The sequence below is a fragment of the Aptenodytes patagonicus genome, chromosome 5, assembly GCF_965638725.1.
Source record: "Aptenodytes patagonicus chromosome 5, bAptPat1.pri.cur, whole genome shotgun sequence".
Lineage (NCBI taxonomy): Eukaryota > Metazoa > Chordata > Aves > Sphenisciformes > Spheniscidae > Aptenodytes > Aptenodytes patagonicus.
In genome coordinates this window covers 38,945,043-38,959,146 of record NC_134953.1, presented here as the reverse complement: position 1 = coordinate 38,959,146, position 14,104 = coordinate 38,945,043, and the positions used below count along the sequence as shown (strand labels likewise).

Sequence of the window (14,104 nt, the reverse complement as noted above, 5' to 3'; positions counted from 1 at the left end):
TCATGGCATCTCTTGATGGGGATGGGAGCAGTCATGGCCAGCACGGAGAAATTTTGGAAAGCTGATGCAATTGTTGCTTTGGGAATCGAGGGAAGCTGGAAGGTGTGAAGGGAAAGGGCCAGGAGGGACAACTGAGCTGCACTGCCCTCGTACGTGAGTTGCAAATAAACCCTTGCCCTTCAAAGAGAAATGCCTCTTGGGGATGGACAGATGGGTTGTAAATTATTAATTGCTGCTACTGAAGCCCCATCTAAACCAGAAGAGAGTGTCATGTCCCTCTGCAGTGGGCGGGCACGGAGAGCTTTCTGGCCCAGGCTGAGGGACGCTTTTGCTTAGATTTAATTTGTTGCCCTGTAATCACCCACAGTTGGCCTTTGAGCAGGCTGGTGGTCCACGTAGAAGGTCAGAGAGGCTGAAACCAGGTAGGAAATGTCCATAAAGAAGAATAAAGTGCATTTGGAGGAAGCAAGAGACTGGCTGGTGTCTTGCCGGTACGGTGAGGACATGCTGCTTTTCCTATGTGTGTGTCTGGTAAGCATTTGCAGGCTAATCTAGTCTTTACCAATTAAGTATTTTCCAGGTAGTTACTTCTTGCCATCATTCTCCCATGGAGAACCCTTTATACTTCTTCCAGTTCTCACTGGGGTCTTAATTGTGAGAGATCAGTGTCTGCCTTCCTGAGCATCCACCTTTTCATATTCCTTTGTCCCATCTCCCATCCAGACATCCAGAGCCTCTTTGGTTGGGAATTTGTCCCATTTTCATCCTAGACAAAATATATTTGCTCTCTCCTTGTACAAAAAACTTTCCACATCTTTACTCTTTCTTGTGGAAAGTTTCATGGGGGGAAAAAAAACCCTTTTAAAATGATTTTTCCAGGATTTGACTCATTACTGTATGGTTAAACCCAATTATCTGATTCTCTCTCAAGCTCTTAGTTTGACCTGTTACCTTTTGCTTTCCTTCTGACTGCAGTGCTCATTGAGCACGTCATTTCTCTGCTCTCTTTCTTGAGGTGTTTTAGTTTATTTGTTCATTGGAGTAAGTCTCGTTGCCCACTTGAATGTCGGGAAGATGAAAAAGAAACGCTTCCCCCATTAAACGAAACACTGAGTGTATTTATTGAAGCAGGCTGCTTTGAAGAGATCCTTGAGGTTGTGGGGGTTTCTCTGAGGTTACATGGTGCTTTGCAGGCAGAAGTGAACTTGCTCTGCATGTAATGAGAATTGGGTGTTTATTTAATCTTGGGCTTTTTGCTCAGCCACTTGGATTCACCCGACTTCTCCTTCACTTGGAGCAGAGGAAAAAATGCATCCATCGCTTCCCACAAAATACCACGTGAGTGAGCCCTTCAAAGGTTCGTGTCTGGGCTTGTTTTGAAAAATTAAATTATTATGGTGAGAGAAGTTTCCTTTAGAAGTTCCAGTGCAGGTGGACACCCTAGAAAATCTCCGCTCAGCTGATAAATAGAAATATGGAGGGAAATGCTCGCCCCAAACCCCCTTGGTTTTGCCTTATGCCCGGGGTGATGGTAACTTCTGGGTGTCCAGCGGTGCAGCAGCAACCTGTCCCTTGTCCCATCAGGCATCTGATCCTCTCAGTGTGGCCACAAAGTCAATTCTTGTTGACTTTAGGGCAGAGCTGTAGGAAACCTTTTATTTTTTGCTTTAATCTCTTGTCTTTGGCCAGCTGCGTGGTGCCGGGACCCACCCACTCGTTCAGCTTGGGAATTAAGCTCAGTGCAATCGCGTCTTTCCACCCTCTTCCAGGGCAATTAATCATGAGTCGCTGGCTTGGTGTGGAGCAAGTGTCCCACAAGGATGGTGGCACATGGGCTCGGTGGACCCCGTATTTTGGCTGGGGTGTGTGCAGCAGGGCAGGCGTAGGGGTGTGTGTCTACCCTCAGCTCATCAGCACCCCTCTCCTGCTGCAGCTCAGCCTCCCTCTTGGCTCACTGACCTTTCTTCTTCGAGCATCCCTATCCCCAGGGCAGAGTTATCCAGCATGGTCCTGCCCTGCTTTTGCCTCTTGGACCTGTAAGTCCTTCCTTCACTAACTTGCTTTCCCTTGATGCCAAAAAGGGTCAGTCTTTTAAAAAAAAAAAAATTAAAAAAATTTGGAAAGTAAATTCTAGAAGGTGCCAAGGAATTCATTGAATTGGGCAGAAATAATGTAAGAAAAAAAGGAAAATAAACCAAAATTGAGATGACACATTGCTGAATGGGTGGGGGGAAGGCTTCCCTGCCCACAGCTGCCCCACTGCACTGCACTTGATCGAGGGCTGGGGGCTGGGGAGGTGCATGGTCCTCCCCGGCTCTGTCTGGCGGGGGAGGGGGTGCCCCCGTGCCTGGGGCTGGTGCGGGTGCATGTGCGGGTGCATGGCAGGGGTCCCCTGTAGCCTGCGGTGAGCGAGGCTGTATTTTTGGCAGGGCTCTTGGGGACACCTCATGCCTTTTATTCTCTCTCTTCCTTTCTTCTTTATTTTTTTTTAATAAAGAAGAATGCGGGGGATGCCATTTCTGGGCTGGGAGGCGGTGGTCACTGACACCGATAAAGCACCCATGGGTCCCTTGGCTGCCCTCTCGCCGGCCCAGGTGAGTTGGCACAAGGGCAGAGAGATGCCGGCAAGCCTCAGCATAACTTCAGCCTGCTTTTGGCACTGGCAGCCGGGATGGTTGTATTGGTGAGCAAGTTGTTGGGCTGCTGTCCAAGTGATCTGGGCAGCTCCTCCGCTTCAGCGCCTTCCTCTTAGTTTTCTCCTCCTGTTGCAGTGAAGCCAGGCTGCGGGTTTTGGTTTTTTTTTTTTAATTTTTTATTTTTTCTCCCCTCTCTCAAAGGTTTTCTCTCTCCTCTCTTCCTCTCTCCTTCCCTTCTCTGTTGCCCCAGGCTATGCGCCAGTGACGGGCATGTGCCACCCACTCCGCAGCTGCACCCTCAACCACGAAGACGGCTTCTCCTCTGCATTCGTTGTCGCCCATGAGACTGGCCATGTGTAAGTCACAGGGACGCAGCTGGCCGTCCCCTTCGGTGGGGGGACAAGCATGGTGGTGTCCCTTTCTTTGCAAAAGGGACTTTCTGCTGGCACAGGCATGCATACCACCGTGGCACGAATGGGCTGGTGTAAATCCCCCGGGAACCTGACTTTACACCGGCTTTTTCCACCAGGTTAGGCATGGAGCACGATGGCCAGGGCAACCGCTGTGCCGACGAGACCAGCATGGGGAGCATCATGGCACCGCTGGTCCAGGCCGCCTTCCACCGCTACCACTGGTCCCGCTGCAGCAAGCAGGAGCTCAACCGCTACATTCAGTAAGTCAGGAGGGGATGTTCTCCCTTCGGATGGTGTGACTGCCTGCATTTTGTACCCAGCAGCTCCTGAGTGAAGCAAGCGGTGGACAGGTCCCCATTGGGATTGCTTGTTTTGGCAAGAATAGCAAAAACAGGTCCTTGGGAGGTTATTTTCCCTTTTTCTTCTACTAACAGCTTTGGTTCCTTGCACAAATCTGAATTGGTTTTGGGCTGTGGAGGCTGGAGGCAAACAGGAGCCTGATAAAAGCTGGAGATGTCAACAGAGCAATAGTTTGTAGATCTCTGCTGGTGGAGCGCAGATCCAGATCTCAAATATTTTTGCCATTTGCTTTGGGCAGCCTGTGTGGTTTATCCTTTAGGCTGTAAAATGTTGTGCGCTGCATAAAAAAAAAAAAAAGGTGTAGAAACAGGCCAGCAGCTTTCTGTGCGTCGGGGCCTAGAAGAGTGGCAGGAAAGCAGGTGGCAGTGGTGGTACCCACTAGCGCCAAGGTGCTCTGTCCTCTAGGGAGCTGCAGGCAGGGGAGGGATGCTTGTCTTTCGGGGACTTTGCTGTGGCAGGCTGACCCTGGCTGGATGCCAGGCACCCACCAAGCCGCTCTATCACTCCCCTCCTCAGCTGGACAAGGGAGAGAAGATATAACAACAGGCTCGTGGGTCGAGATAAGGACAGGGAGAGATCACTCACCAATTACCGTCACGGACAACACAGACTCGACTTGGGGAAAATTAATTTAATTCATTACCAATCAAATCAGAGTAGGATAATGAGAAATAAAAACTAAATCTTAAAACACCTTTCCCCCACCTCTCCCTTCTTCCCAGGCTCAACTTTACTCCCAAATTCTCTACCTCCTCTCCCCCAGCAGTGCAGGGGGACAGGGAATGGGGGTTGCAGTCAGTTCATCACACGTTGTCTCTGCCGCTCCTTCCTCCTCAGGGGGAGGGCTCCTCACATTCTTCCCATGCTCCAGCGTGGGGTCCCTCCCACGGGAGACAGTCCTCCACGAACTTCTCCAACGTGAGTCCTTCCCACAGGCTGCAGTTCTTCATGAACCGCTCCAGCATGGGTCCCTTCCACGGGGTGCAGTCCTTCAGGAACAGACTGCTCCAGTGTGGGTCCCCTGTGGGGTCACAAGTCCTGCCAGCAAACCTGCTCCAGTGTGGGCTCCTCTCTCCATGGGTCCATAGGTCCTGCCAGGAGCCTGCTCCAGTGTGGGCTTCCCACGGGGTCACAGCTGCCTTTGGGCACATCCACCTGCTGCGGCACGGGGTCCTCCACGAGCTGCAGGTGGATATCTGCTCCACCGTGGACCTCCATGGGCTGCAGGGGGACAGCCTGCCTCACCATGGTCTTCACTACGGGCTGCAGGGGAATCTCTGCTCTGGCACCTGGAGCACCTCCTTCCCCTACTTCTTCACTGAGCTTGGTGTCTGCAGAGTTGTTTCTCTCACATATTCTCACTTCTCCCTCTGGCTCCAGTTGCTGTTGCACAGCAACTTTTTCCCCTTCTTAAATATGTTATCACAGAGGCGCTACCACTGTCACTGATGGGCTCAGCCCTGGCCAGTGGTGGGTCTGTCTTGGAGCCGGCTGGTATTGGCTCTATCGGGCATAGGGCAAGCTTCTAGCAGCTTCTCACAGAAGCCACCCCCGTAGTCCCCCAGCTACCAAAACCTTGCCACGCAAACCCAATACATCCGCGCAGTTGTTTTTTGCTGAAAACATGTTTTCCAGTGGTGGGTAGTTAGCGTCAGCACCAAGAGAATTCAGATTTCTCCATATCTGAATCTGGAGAGGTGGCTGGAGCTGAGGGAAGGGGTGAAGGAGGGAAATCCTCCGTATTTGACTCCGCTTTGCCTCTGCCCTGCATCTCTGCAGCTCCTACGACTGCCTCCTGGATGACCCCTTTGAGCACCAGTGGCCCACGTTACCCAAGCTGCCGGGCATTAACTACTCCATGGATGAGCAGTGCCGCTTTGACTTCGGCGTGGGCTACAAAACGTGCACAGCGGTGAGTATCGAGCCAATACAGGTTGTGTTGCCCATATTGCCCCCCCGGACCCCTAGCCAGGTGCTGCGGGGGTGAGGAGGGGTGCCACCAGCCTGCCGGGGCTCCCCGCTGCCATCCCAGCCCAGCTCCTCTGTGCTCCCCAGTTCCGCACCTTCGACCCCTGCAAGCAGCTGTGGTGCAGCCACCCGGACAACCCCTACTTCTGCAAGACCAAGAAGGGGCCACCCTTGGATGGGACCGAGTGCTCTCCAGGCAAGGTAGGGGCTGGTCCTGCCTGATCCTCCCTTCGAAGGGGACAGGGACACCCTCGAGGGCAGCAGTCGGTGGGTGCCTAGTTTTTAGCTGGTGTTACTCCTTATTTTCCCCAGTTTGTGCTCAGATGAGGACTTTGTTTTTCTTCTGATCTGCCTGCTTCTGCAGAGAAGCAGGACTTGTTTTGTCACCTGGCAAAAGAGTGATGATGTCATCAGGCTTTTACTTTAGGCTCTCTTAGCATGCCTGTTAGCACAGTATGAAAGCGTGGATATGTTGGAGAAGCTGCTGGCCCATGTAGTTTTTGGGTGGTTCTTTGCCGGAGAATGGACAGGCGTAAAGTAACCAACAACTTTTGATAAGCGTCTGTATAAATCCCAGCAATCTTGCTGAAAATGCTGCCTCCTCGAGTGCTTGAGTGACGGTTTGCCAAAAGCTTCTAAAATGAGGCTTTTTGTATCGTGTACAGATGTGTCACACATCGTGCTGGCATGTGGCTCCAGAGGGCTGCAACGTCTGGACTGGGAGGTCCTTCCTTCAGGCCCGTGATGGGCACAGGCTGGGCTTTTCCCCAGGGCTGGAGTTAAACCCTGTGTCTGGGTGCCCATGGGGTGACACTGTAGCTTCGTACCAGGCGTTGCGTGCCTGCCTGGGAAGAAGTGCAGAGCTCTGGATTTCATTTGCCAAAATGCCCAGCAGCTTGCTGCTGTGCTCCTTGCAAATGTTTGGGTTCATCCCCCCTGTGCCAGCGGGGAGACATCCCCAGGGCTGATCCAGACCCGGACCCAGGTGTAATTCAGTTCCTGCCTGAGGATCTGCATGGGTAGGGAGAGGCAGTTTGACTGGAGAGACAAAACCAGTCCAGGAACTCAAAAATTTGGTGTTGGGGAAAGAAAATCAAAGGGATTTGTTTTGCAGAGGGATCTTTGCATGCCCCAGACTTGTGCTTTCAGCAGCTTTTTGCATGAGTTTTTGAGCAGGTTTATGCAGCTGCAGGCTCTTCTTACCCGATCCAAAGCATGGATGTGTTGGGAGCCTGCCCTGCTTACCCTTGCTCCTCTGCTGCATTTTCTGCTGCGAGTCCTGGCTGTGGAGCTGTGCTGGGCTCTCGGAGCAAAGCCGCGGGCTGCTCATGCTCCTGGGTTGGTCGCGAAATGATGCAGCTTGCTCGTCCCCAGATCAGCCTGGAGGGCAGGCCTGCTGTTGCATGCCCAAGGACCGCTCCTGGTCCTGCTTCCTGTGGGAGGGACGTGCCTGAGGGCATGATGAAGAGCACCTTCCTCCCATGCTTTGCAAACTGCAAGCCATTTTGTAGTGCTGTGGGTGTAGGAGGGCTCTGTCTACTGGTGCCGAGTGCTTTGGAAGAGGCAGGCGTAGAGCTCACCCCTCTTTCTCCTCCCTTCCAGTGGTGCTTCAAGGGTCACTGCATCTGGAAGACGTCGGAGCAGCCTTACAGCCAGGACGGCAGCTGGAGCTCCTGGTCCAAGTTCGGCTCGTGCTCCAGGACCTGTGGGGGAGGTGTGCGCTCTCGCAGCCGGAGCTGCGACAACCCACCGTACGTTTGGCCTCCGCCTCCCTCCTTTTAGTGGGGGTAAAACTGGAAGTGGCTGAGAGCAACAGGTTCCTCGCTCTTCCCCTTGTGCGCTCAGTTGGCAGGGATGAGGACATCTGCTCCTGCCTGGGCTGTGCCATGCATTTGGGCGCTGAGCTGTGTCGCATTTGAACAGCATCCCCCCCCCCACCCTGCCCCGCTCAGGCCCCTGACGCTCTTTTAACCCACCCTTTATTTTCCAGCCCGGCATACGGCGGGCGCCACTGCCCAGGAGCCACCTACGAGTACCAAGTGTGCAACGCTGAGGAGTGCCCGGGGCCCTACCAGGATTTCCGTGCCCAGCAGTGCTCCAAGCGCAACTCCTACTACACCCACCAGAACAGCAAGCATGCTTGGCTTCCCTACGAGCATCACGATGGTGAGTGGCAGTGGGTCCTAGCAAAGGAGCAGTAGCCAAATTGCCTTTCCTCCCAGAGGAGGCCACACTGGTGGCCATCACCGTGGGATGGAGACTGTGCCAGCTGCACAGATGTTGGGTTGTGGAAAGCTCCTGAGCTGGAAACTAGAGTGCAATAAACCAGCATCAAGCATCAAGCAGCCAGGTCTTTAAAATCAATCTCTTGTGCTTGCCCTCAGGTGTCAACCCAGGTGTTGCTCTGGTTCCTGCTGTCTCAAAGCGCAGTGGAGGTGGGCTGAGAAGATCAGCCCATGTTGAAATCTCTCCCTGTTCCTCCTGTGCCTTGTAATGGTGGCCAGAGATAAATCTGTTTGCGCTACTTTAAAAGTTTTATCTCCGCTTTCTGTGTGCTTTGGCACACAGAAGACTTGTTTTCCTTGGAGATGGTGGGGTGACGGTGTTGCCTGCTTGCTCCCAGAGCCGCAGTGGGGAGTGTGCCGCTCCAGGCTGGGCTGGGAGCCAGGTCCGCCTGCCTGGCTTGGTATTCCTCATGCACGCAGCCAAGTGTCTTGCATTGCAGTGTCACGTAGTGTGTCCCTCCAGTTGCCTTCTTTTAATTTCCTGAGTATACTGGGCAAAAGTGCAGGCTCTTGAGCAGCAAACAGACACGGCAAAATAAGGCACACGAATAGCCTGGGCTTTAGAAATCTGGCTGTGCTCAGGAGTACAAGCTGAGATGGGTTTCTGTCTTCAATCACCCTAATGTATTTTCACAAACCCTTTTTTTTCCCCTTTACTTTTATTTTGCCGCAGATGCTCAGAAGTGTGAGCTGATCTGCCAGTCCGAGGGAACCGGGGACGTGGTATTCATGAATCAGGTTGTTCATGACGGTACCCGGTGCAGCTACCGAGACCCCTACAGCATCTGTGTCCGGGGCGAGTGTGTGGTGAGGAGCTGACGGCTGCTGCACGACTGTTCCTGTCCTTTGCCTGTCCAGGAGAGAGCTTGTGCATCCCCTTGACCCACTACCCCTTGGGGGCGCATCTTTTAGCCTGGGGACTGACCCTGTGTACAGCAAAGGGCTATGGGGATGGCGGAGCGATGGGATGGGCTGCAGGGATGTAACCCCGTGCTTGTCTTCTCTTCCTCATGGGTGACAGCACGTCGGCTGTGACAAGGAGGTTGGCTCCCTGAAGCAGGATGACAAGTGCGGGGTCTGCGGGGGGGATAACTCCCACTGCCGGACGGTGAAGGGCACACTGGCCAAGACCCCCAAGCAGCCGGGTGAGTGGGCTGGGCGGGTTTGGGAGCAGATTCAGTCAGGGTCAGCTGGATTCACATGTGGGTGCGAGCGGGTGCGTGTCTGGGTGGAGCAAGCCTGCTCTTTCTCTTTCCTCCATCCTTCCTCTCTCCTTTTCAGCAGGTGTTTTGAAGATGTTTGAGATTCCAGCTGGGGCGAGGCACCTTCAGATAGAAGAGGTGGAGCCAGCATCCCACAGCATTGGTGAGCATGCTGTAGTTCACCTCTCCCTTCACCCGCTACCTCTTTCTCAGCCCTATTCTGACAATTCCCACCCAAAGGGTCTTATTTGGGTCATTCCAGTCCTTCAAAGGCAGTGACCCGAAGAAATTACATTGAAATACCTCCTTTCTCCTCCAGCTGTTAAGAATCAAGCCACGGGTAACTTCATCCTTAACGCCAAGGGCAAGGAAGCCAAAAGCCAAGTGTTCATTGAGATGGGCTTGGAGTGGGAGTACACTGTTGAACATGGGAAGGAGAGCCTGAAAACCAGTGGTCCTCTGCACGAGGCCATCAGTGTTTTGGTAAGCCTGGCTGATGCATCCTCTGGGGGCATCGGGGATGACTGTCACCCAGAGGTACAGGGACAGGAGGTGGTCTGAGATGGGATGTAGGAGGTGACAGAAGGATTTTGGTAGAGAAAGGACATAGGGCATGGCATTAAACCCAGGGAAATGAGCTAGCCAAATGGAAGGGGCAATGAGCTGCGTGCAAGAATGGCGTAAGGACACATCACTTGGGTGTTTGCCTTTGAATCCAACTGTATTTTGCTCTGTGCAGCAATTGCTTATGACTCCACATCTCATTTTAATTATACTGGTATTTGTTGGAGTTAGGGATTGGGTTCCCTGGGCACCCAGGGAAGGGCAGGTCTGCACTCCCGTCCATCCCTGTGGCTGGCACTGGCTTTGGGCATAGACTGTGGTCCTGCAGGTCAGAGGAGAGGCCAGGGCCATGCCACCCAAGGCTGGAGTTGGGATGTTTGGGCAGCGTTTTTCTCCACAACTGGAGAGGTAGGTTCTTGAAGGGTAGACTCTGTGTTCAGAGCCTACCTAATCATGTTGGAGGTAGTAACGGGGTTTGTTTCTCCTACGCTTGTGTGTACTGTACCATGTGGTCATTGTTCACTTCTTTTTTCTTTGATGGGCTCCTCTTCCCTTCCCTCTTCCATGGCATCACTCCTTCCTCTCCTTCCCCCTCTCTGATTGTCCTCTCTCTGCCTGCAGGTCATCCCTCAGGAGGAGGAGGCGAGGAGCAGCCTGATGTACAGGTACATCATCCACGAAGACCTGCTGCCCATGATCGGGAACAACAATGTCCTGCTTGAGGAGATGGATTCCTACGAGTGGGCTCTCAAGAGCTGGTCTCAGTGCACCAAGGCATGCGGAGGAGGTAGCTTTCCCTTCGTAGCAGGCTACAGCGTGGGCTTGGAAGGATGCTTGGGTGTGTTAGACAGTGCGTGAGCCCTTTGGGTCATCTCTGGCTTGGAAACATGCAGGCGCTGTTTGAAATCGTTTCTCCCCAACATAGAATCATAGAATCATTGAGGTTGGAAAAGACCTCTAAGATCATCGAGTCCAACCGTCAACCCAACACCACCAGGCCCACTAAACCATGTCCCTAAGCGCCTCATCTACACGTCTTTTAAATACCTCCAGGGATGGGGACTCCACCACTTCCCTGGGCAGCCTGTTCCAATGTTTCACCACTCTTTCAGTAAAGAAATTTTTCCTTACATCCAATCTAAACCTCCCCTGGCGCAACTTGAGGCCATTTCCTCTCGTCCTATCGCTTGTTACTTCGGAGAAAAGACCAACACCCACCTCGCTACAACTTCCTTTCAGGTAGTTGTAGAGAGCGATGAGGTCTCCCCTCAGCCTCCTTTTCTCCAGGCTGAATAGTCCCAGTTCCCTCAGCCGCTCCTCATAAGACTTGTTCTCCAGACCCCTCACCAGCCTCGTTGCCCTTCTCTGGACACGCTCCAGCATCTCGACGTCCTTCTTGTAGTGAGGGGCCCAAAACTGAACACAGTATTCGAGGTGCGGCCTCACCAGTGCTGAGTACAGGGGCACAATCACTTCCCTACTCCTACTGGCCACACTATTTCTGATACAGGCCAGGATGCCATTGGCCTTCTTGGCCGCCTGGGCACACTGCCGGCTCACGTTCAGCCGGCTGTCAACCAACACCCCCAGGTCCTTTTCCGACAGGCAGCTTTCCAGCCACTCTTCCCCAAGCCTGTAGCGCTGCATGGGGTTGTTGTGGCCGAAGTGCAGGACCCGGCACTTGGCCTTGTTGAACCTCATACAGTTGGCCTGGGCCCATCGATCCAGCCTGTCCAGGTCCCTCTGCAGAGCCTTCCTACCCTCGAGCAGATCAACACTCCCACCCAACTTGGTGTCGTCTGCAAACTTACTGAGGGTGCACTCAATCCCCTCATCCAGATCATCAATAAAGATATTAAACAAGACCGGCCCCAGTACTGAGCCCTGGGGAACACCACTCGTGACCGGCTGCCAACTGGATGTAACTCCATTCACCACAACTCTCTGGGCCCGGCCATCCAGCCAGTTTTTGACCCAGCGCAGAGTCCACCTGTCTAAGCCGTGAGCCGCCAGCTTCTCTAGGAGAATGCTGTGGGAGACAGTGTCAAAGGCCTTGCTGAAGTCCAGGTAGACCACATCCACAGCCTTTCCCTCATCCACTAGGCGGGTCACCTGGTCATAGAAGGAGATCAGGTTGGTCAAGCAGGACCTGCCTCTCATGAACCCGTGCTGGCTAGGCCGGATCCCCTGGTTGTCCCGCTCATGCCTTGTGAGCGCCCTCAAGATGAGCCGCTCCATAATCTTCCCCGGCACCGAGGTCAGGCTGACAGGCCTGTAGTTCCCCGGATCCTCCTTCCGGCCCTTCTTGTGGATGGGCGTCACATTGGCAAGCCTCCAGTCGTCCGGGACCTCCCCCGTTAACCAGGACTGCTGATAAATGATGGAGACTGGCTTGGCGAGCTCCTGCGCCAGCTCCCTCAGCACTCTCAGGTGGATCCCATCCGGCCCCATAGACTTGTGAGTGTCCAGGTGGCATAGCAGGTCATTGACTGCTTCCTCCTGGATTACGGGGGGTTCATCCTGCTCGCTGTCCCCGTCTTCCAGCTCGGGGGGCCGAGTACCCTGAGGATAACTGGTCTGCCTGTTAAAGACTGAGGCAAAGAAGGCATTGAGTACCTCAGCCTTTTCCTCATCCTCAGTGACAATGTTCCCCCTTGCATCCAATAAAGGATGGAGATTCTCCTTGGCTCTCTTCTTGTCATTAATATATTTGTAAAAACTTTTTTTGTTGTCTTTAACGACAGCGGCCAGATTGCGTTCTAGCTGGGCTTCTGCCTTTCTCATTTCTTCTCTGCACGACCTAACGAGATCCCTGTACTCTTCTTGAGTCGCCTGCCCCTTCTTCCACAAGCGGTAAACTCTCCTTTTTTTCCTGAGTCCCAGCAAGAGCTCCCCGTTCAGCCAGGCCGGTCGTCTTCCCCGCCCATTCTTCTTACGGCATACAGGGACAGCCTGCTCCTGCGCCTTTAAGACTTCCTTCTTGAAGATCGTCCAGCCTTCCTGGACCCCTTTGCCCTTCAGGACCGTCTCCCACGGGACTCTCTCAACCAGCGTCCTGAACAGGCCAAAGTCCGCCCTCCGGAAGTCCATGGTTGCGGTTTTGCTGCCCCCCCTCCTTACTTCACCGAGAATCGAGAATTCTATCATTTCATGGTCGCTAAGCCCAAGACGGCCTCCGACCACCACATCTCCCACCAGTCCTTCTCTGTTAGTAAACAGCAGGTCGAGCGAGGCACCTCCCCTGGTAGGCTCACTTACCAGCTGCGTCAGGAAGTTGTCTTCCACACACTCCAGGAACCTCCTAGACTGCTTCCTCTCTGCCGTGTTGTATTTCCAGCAGACATCCGGGAAGTTGAAGTCCCCCACGAGAACAAGGGCTAGCGATTGAGAAACTTCTGCCAGCCGCTTATAGAACGCTTCATCCGCCCCTTCATCCTGGTTGGGTGGTCTATAACAGACTCCCAGCAGGATATCTGCCTCGTTGGCCTTCCCCCTCATCCTTACCCATAGACACTCAACCGTACCATCATCACAATCGTTGAGCTCTATACAATCAAAACACTCCCTAACATACAGGGCCACCCCACCGCCTCTCCTTCCTCGCCTGTCCCTTCTGAAGAGTCTGTAGCCATCCATTGCAGCACTCCAGTCATGAGAGTCACCCCACCATGTTTCTGTGAGGGCGACTAAGTCATATCTCTCCCGCTGCACAATGGCTTCCAGCTCCTCCTGCTTGCCGCCCATGCTGCGTGCATTGGTGTATATGCACTTGAGCTGGGCTATCGATTTCGCCCCCGGCATCGGCACGCCACCCCTCGGCTCATCTCTAGCGAGCCTGGTTTTATCCCCTTCCCCCTTCGAACCTAGTTTAAAGCCCTCTCAATGAGCCCTGCCAACATCATACATCAGAAGGCTTTAGACCTAGACCTTGTACTGTGTGGAGGCCTGGCTTTCTTCTTCACACTCATACCCGTGTTCTTTGCACGTCTGTAATTTGGGGGATCTACCATGTGGGAAGATGAGTGTTAAAAACCATTATTGCAGAGCAGTTCAGGTGAGCATTTTAGCCAGATTTCTTATGAAAACAGGCTTATGTGTGCATACCTTTGTCTATCCATGTACCTTCTATGAGTTTTTAATTCGTTGGCTGTATTTAACCCAATTTGAGCCAACAGGTAGTGATTTTGCAGATGACTGCTCCTAAAGCTTGCATGGAGATAGGTGTGGACACACCAGTAAGTGCTGTGTTGGAGGGCAGGTAGCACACCTGAGCTCCTGGCAGAGTTATTGCTGGATTTTTCCCTCTGGGAGAAAGCACGTGTGCCTGCATGCTGGCGTCAGGGGTTTGCTGATGAAAGCCTTGCCTCGATATGGCCAGTGGGATCTGATTTCAAAGCTGGCCCTGCTCTGAGCAGGTGCTGGACCAGAGACCTCCAGAGGTCACCTCCAACCTACCTGACCCTCAAATGATGTAGAAGACCTCACGCTTCCACCTTGTGCTGTCTAGCTCACGGCTGGAGGCTTTTAGGACTTGCAGAGCTGGAAAGTGAGCTCTCGCTGGCTCCCCGGACCTTGCTGCAGCAGGGCAGCAGGCAGCTCATGGTTAAGGCTGGCTTAGCCCTGGTCTGGTCTGCTCCCAAGCAAGCGCCGCTTATTTGGCAAATTATAGCAGTGCT

General features: G+C 53.4%; 1 protein-coding gene across 1 annotated transcript in view; it reads left to right on the top strand.

Moving 5' to 3' along the window:
• ADAMTS14 (ADAM metallopeptidase with thrombospondin type 1 motif 14) overlaps nucleotides 1–14,104 on the top strand; it is a 42,857-nt gene that overhangs the window by 22,687 nt on the left and 6,066 nt on the right. Inside the window, exons 7-17 of the mRNA XM_076338029.1 lie at nucleotides 2,887–2,992; nucleotides 3,166–3,309; nucleotides 5,189–5,321; nucleotides 5,465–5,578; nucleotides 6,980–7,128; nucleotides 7,368–7,543; nucleotides 8,336–8,469; nucleotides 8,684–8,807; nucleotides 8,944–9,027; nucleotides 9,184–9,347; nucleotides 10,050–10,215. Of these exons, the coding sequence (XP_076194144.1) occupies nucleotides 2,887–2,992; nucleotides 3,166–3,309; nucleotides 5,189–5,321; nucleotides 5,465–5,578; nucleotides 6,980–7,128; nucleotides 7,368–7,543; nucleotides 8,336–8,469; nucleotides 8,684–8,807; nucleotides 8,944–9,027; nucleotides 9,184–9,347; nucleotides 10,050–10,215 (1,494 nt within the window). The remainder of the gene's footprint in view (nucleotides 1–2,886; nucleotides 2,993–3,165; nucleotides 3,310–5,188; nucleotides 5,322–5,464; nucleotides 5,579–6,979; nucleotides 7,129–7,367; nucleotides 7,544–8,335; nucleotides 8,470–8,683; nucleotides 8,808–8,943; nucleotides 9,028–9,183; nucleotides 9,348–10,049; nucleotides 10,216–14,104) is intronic.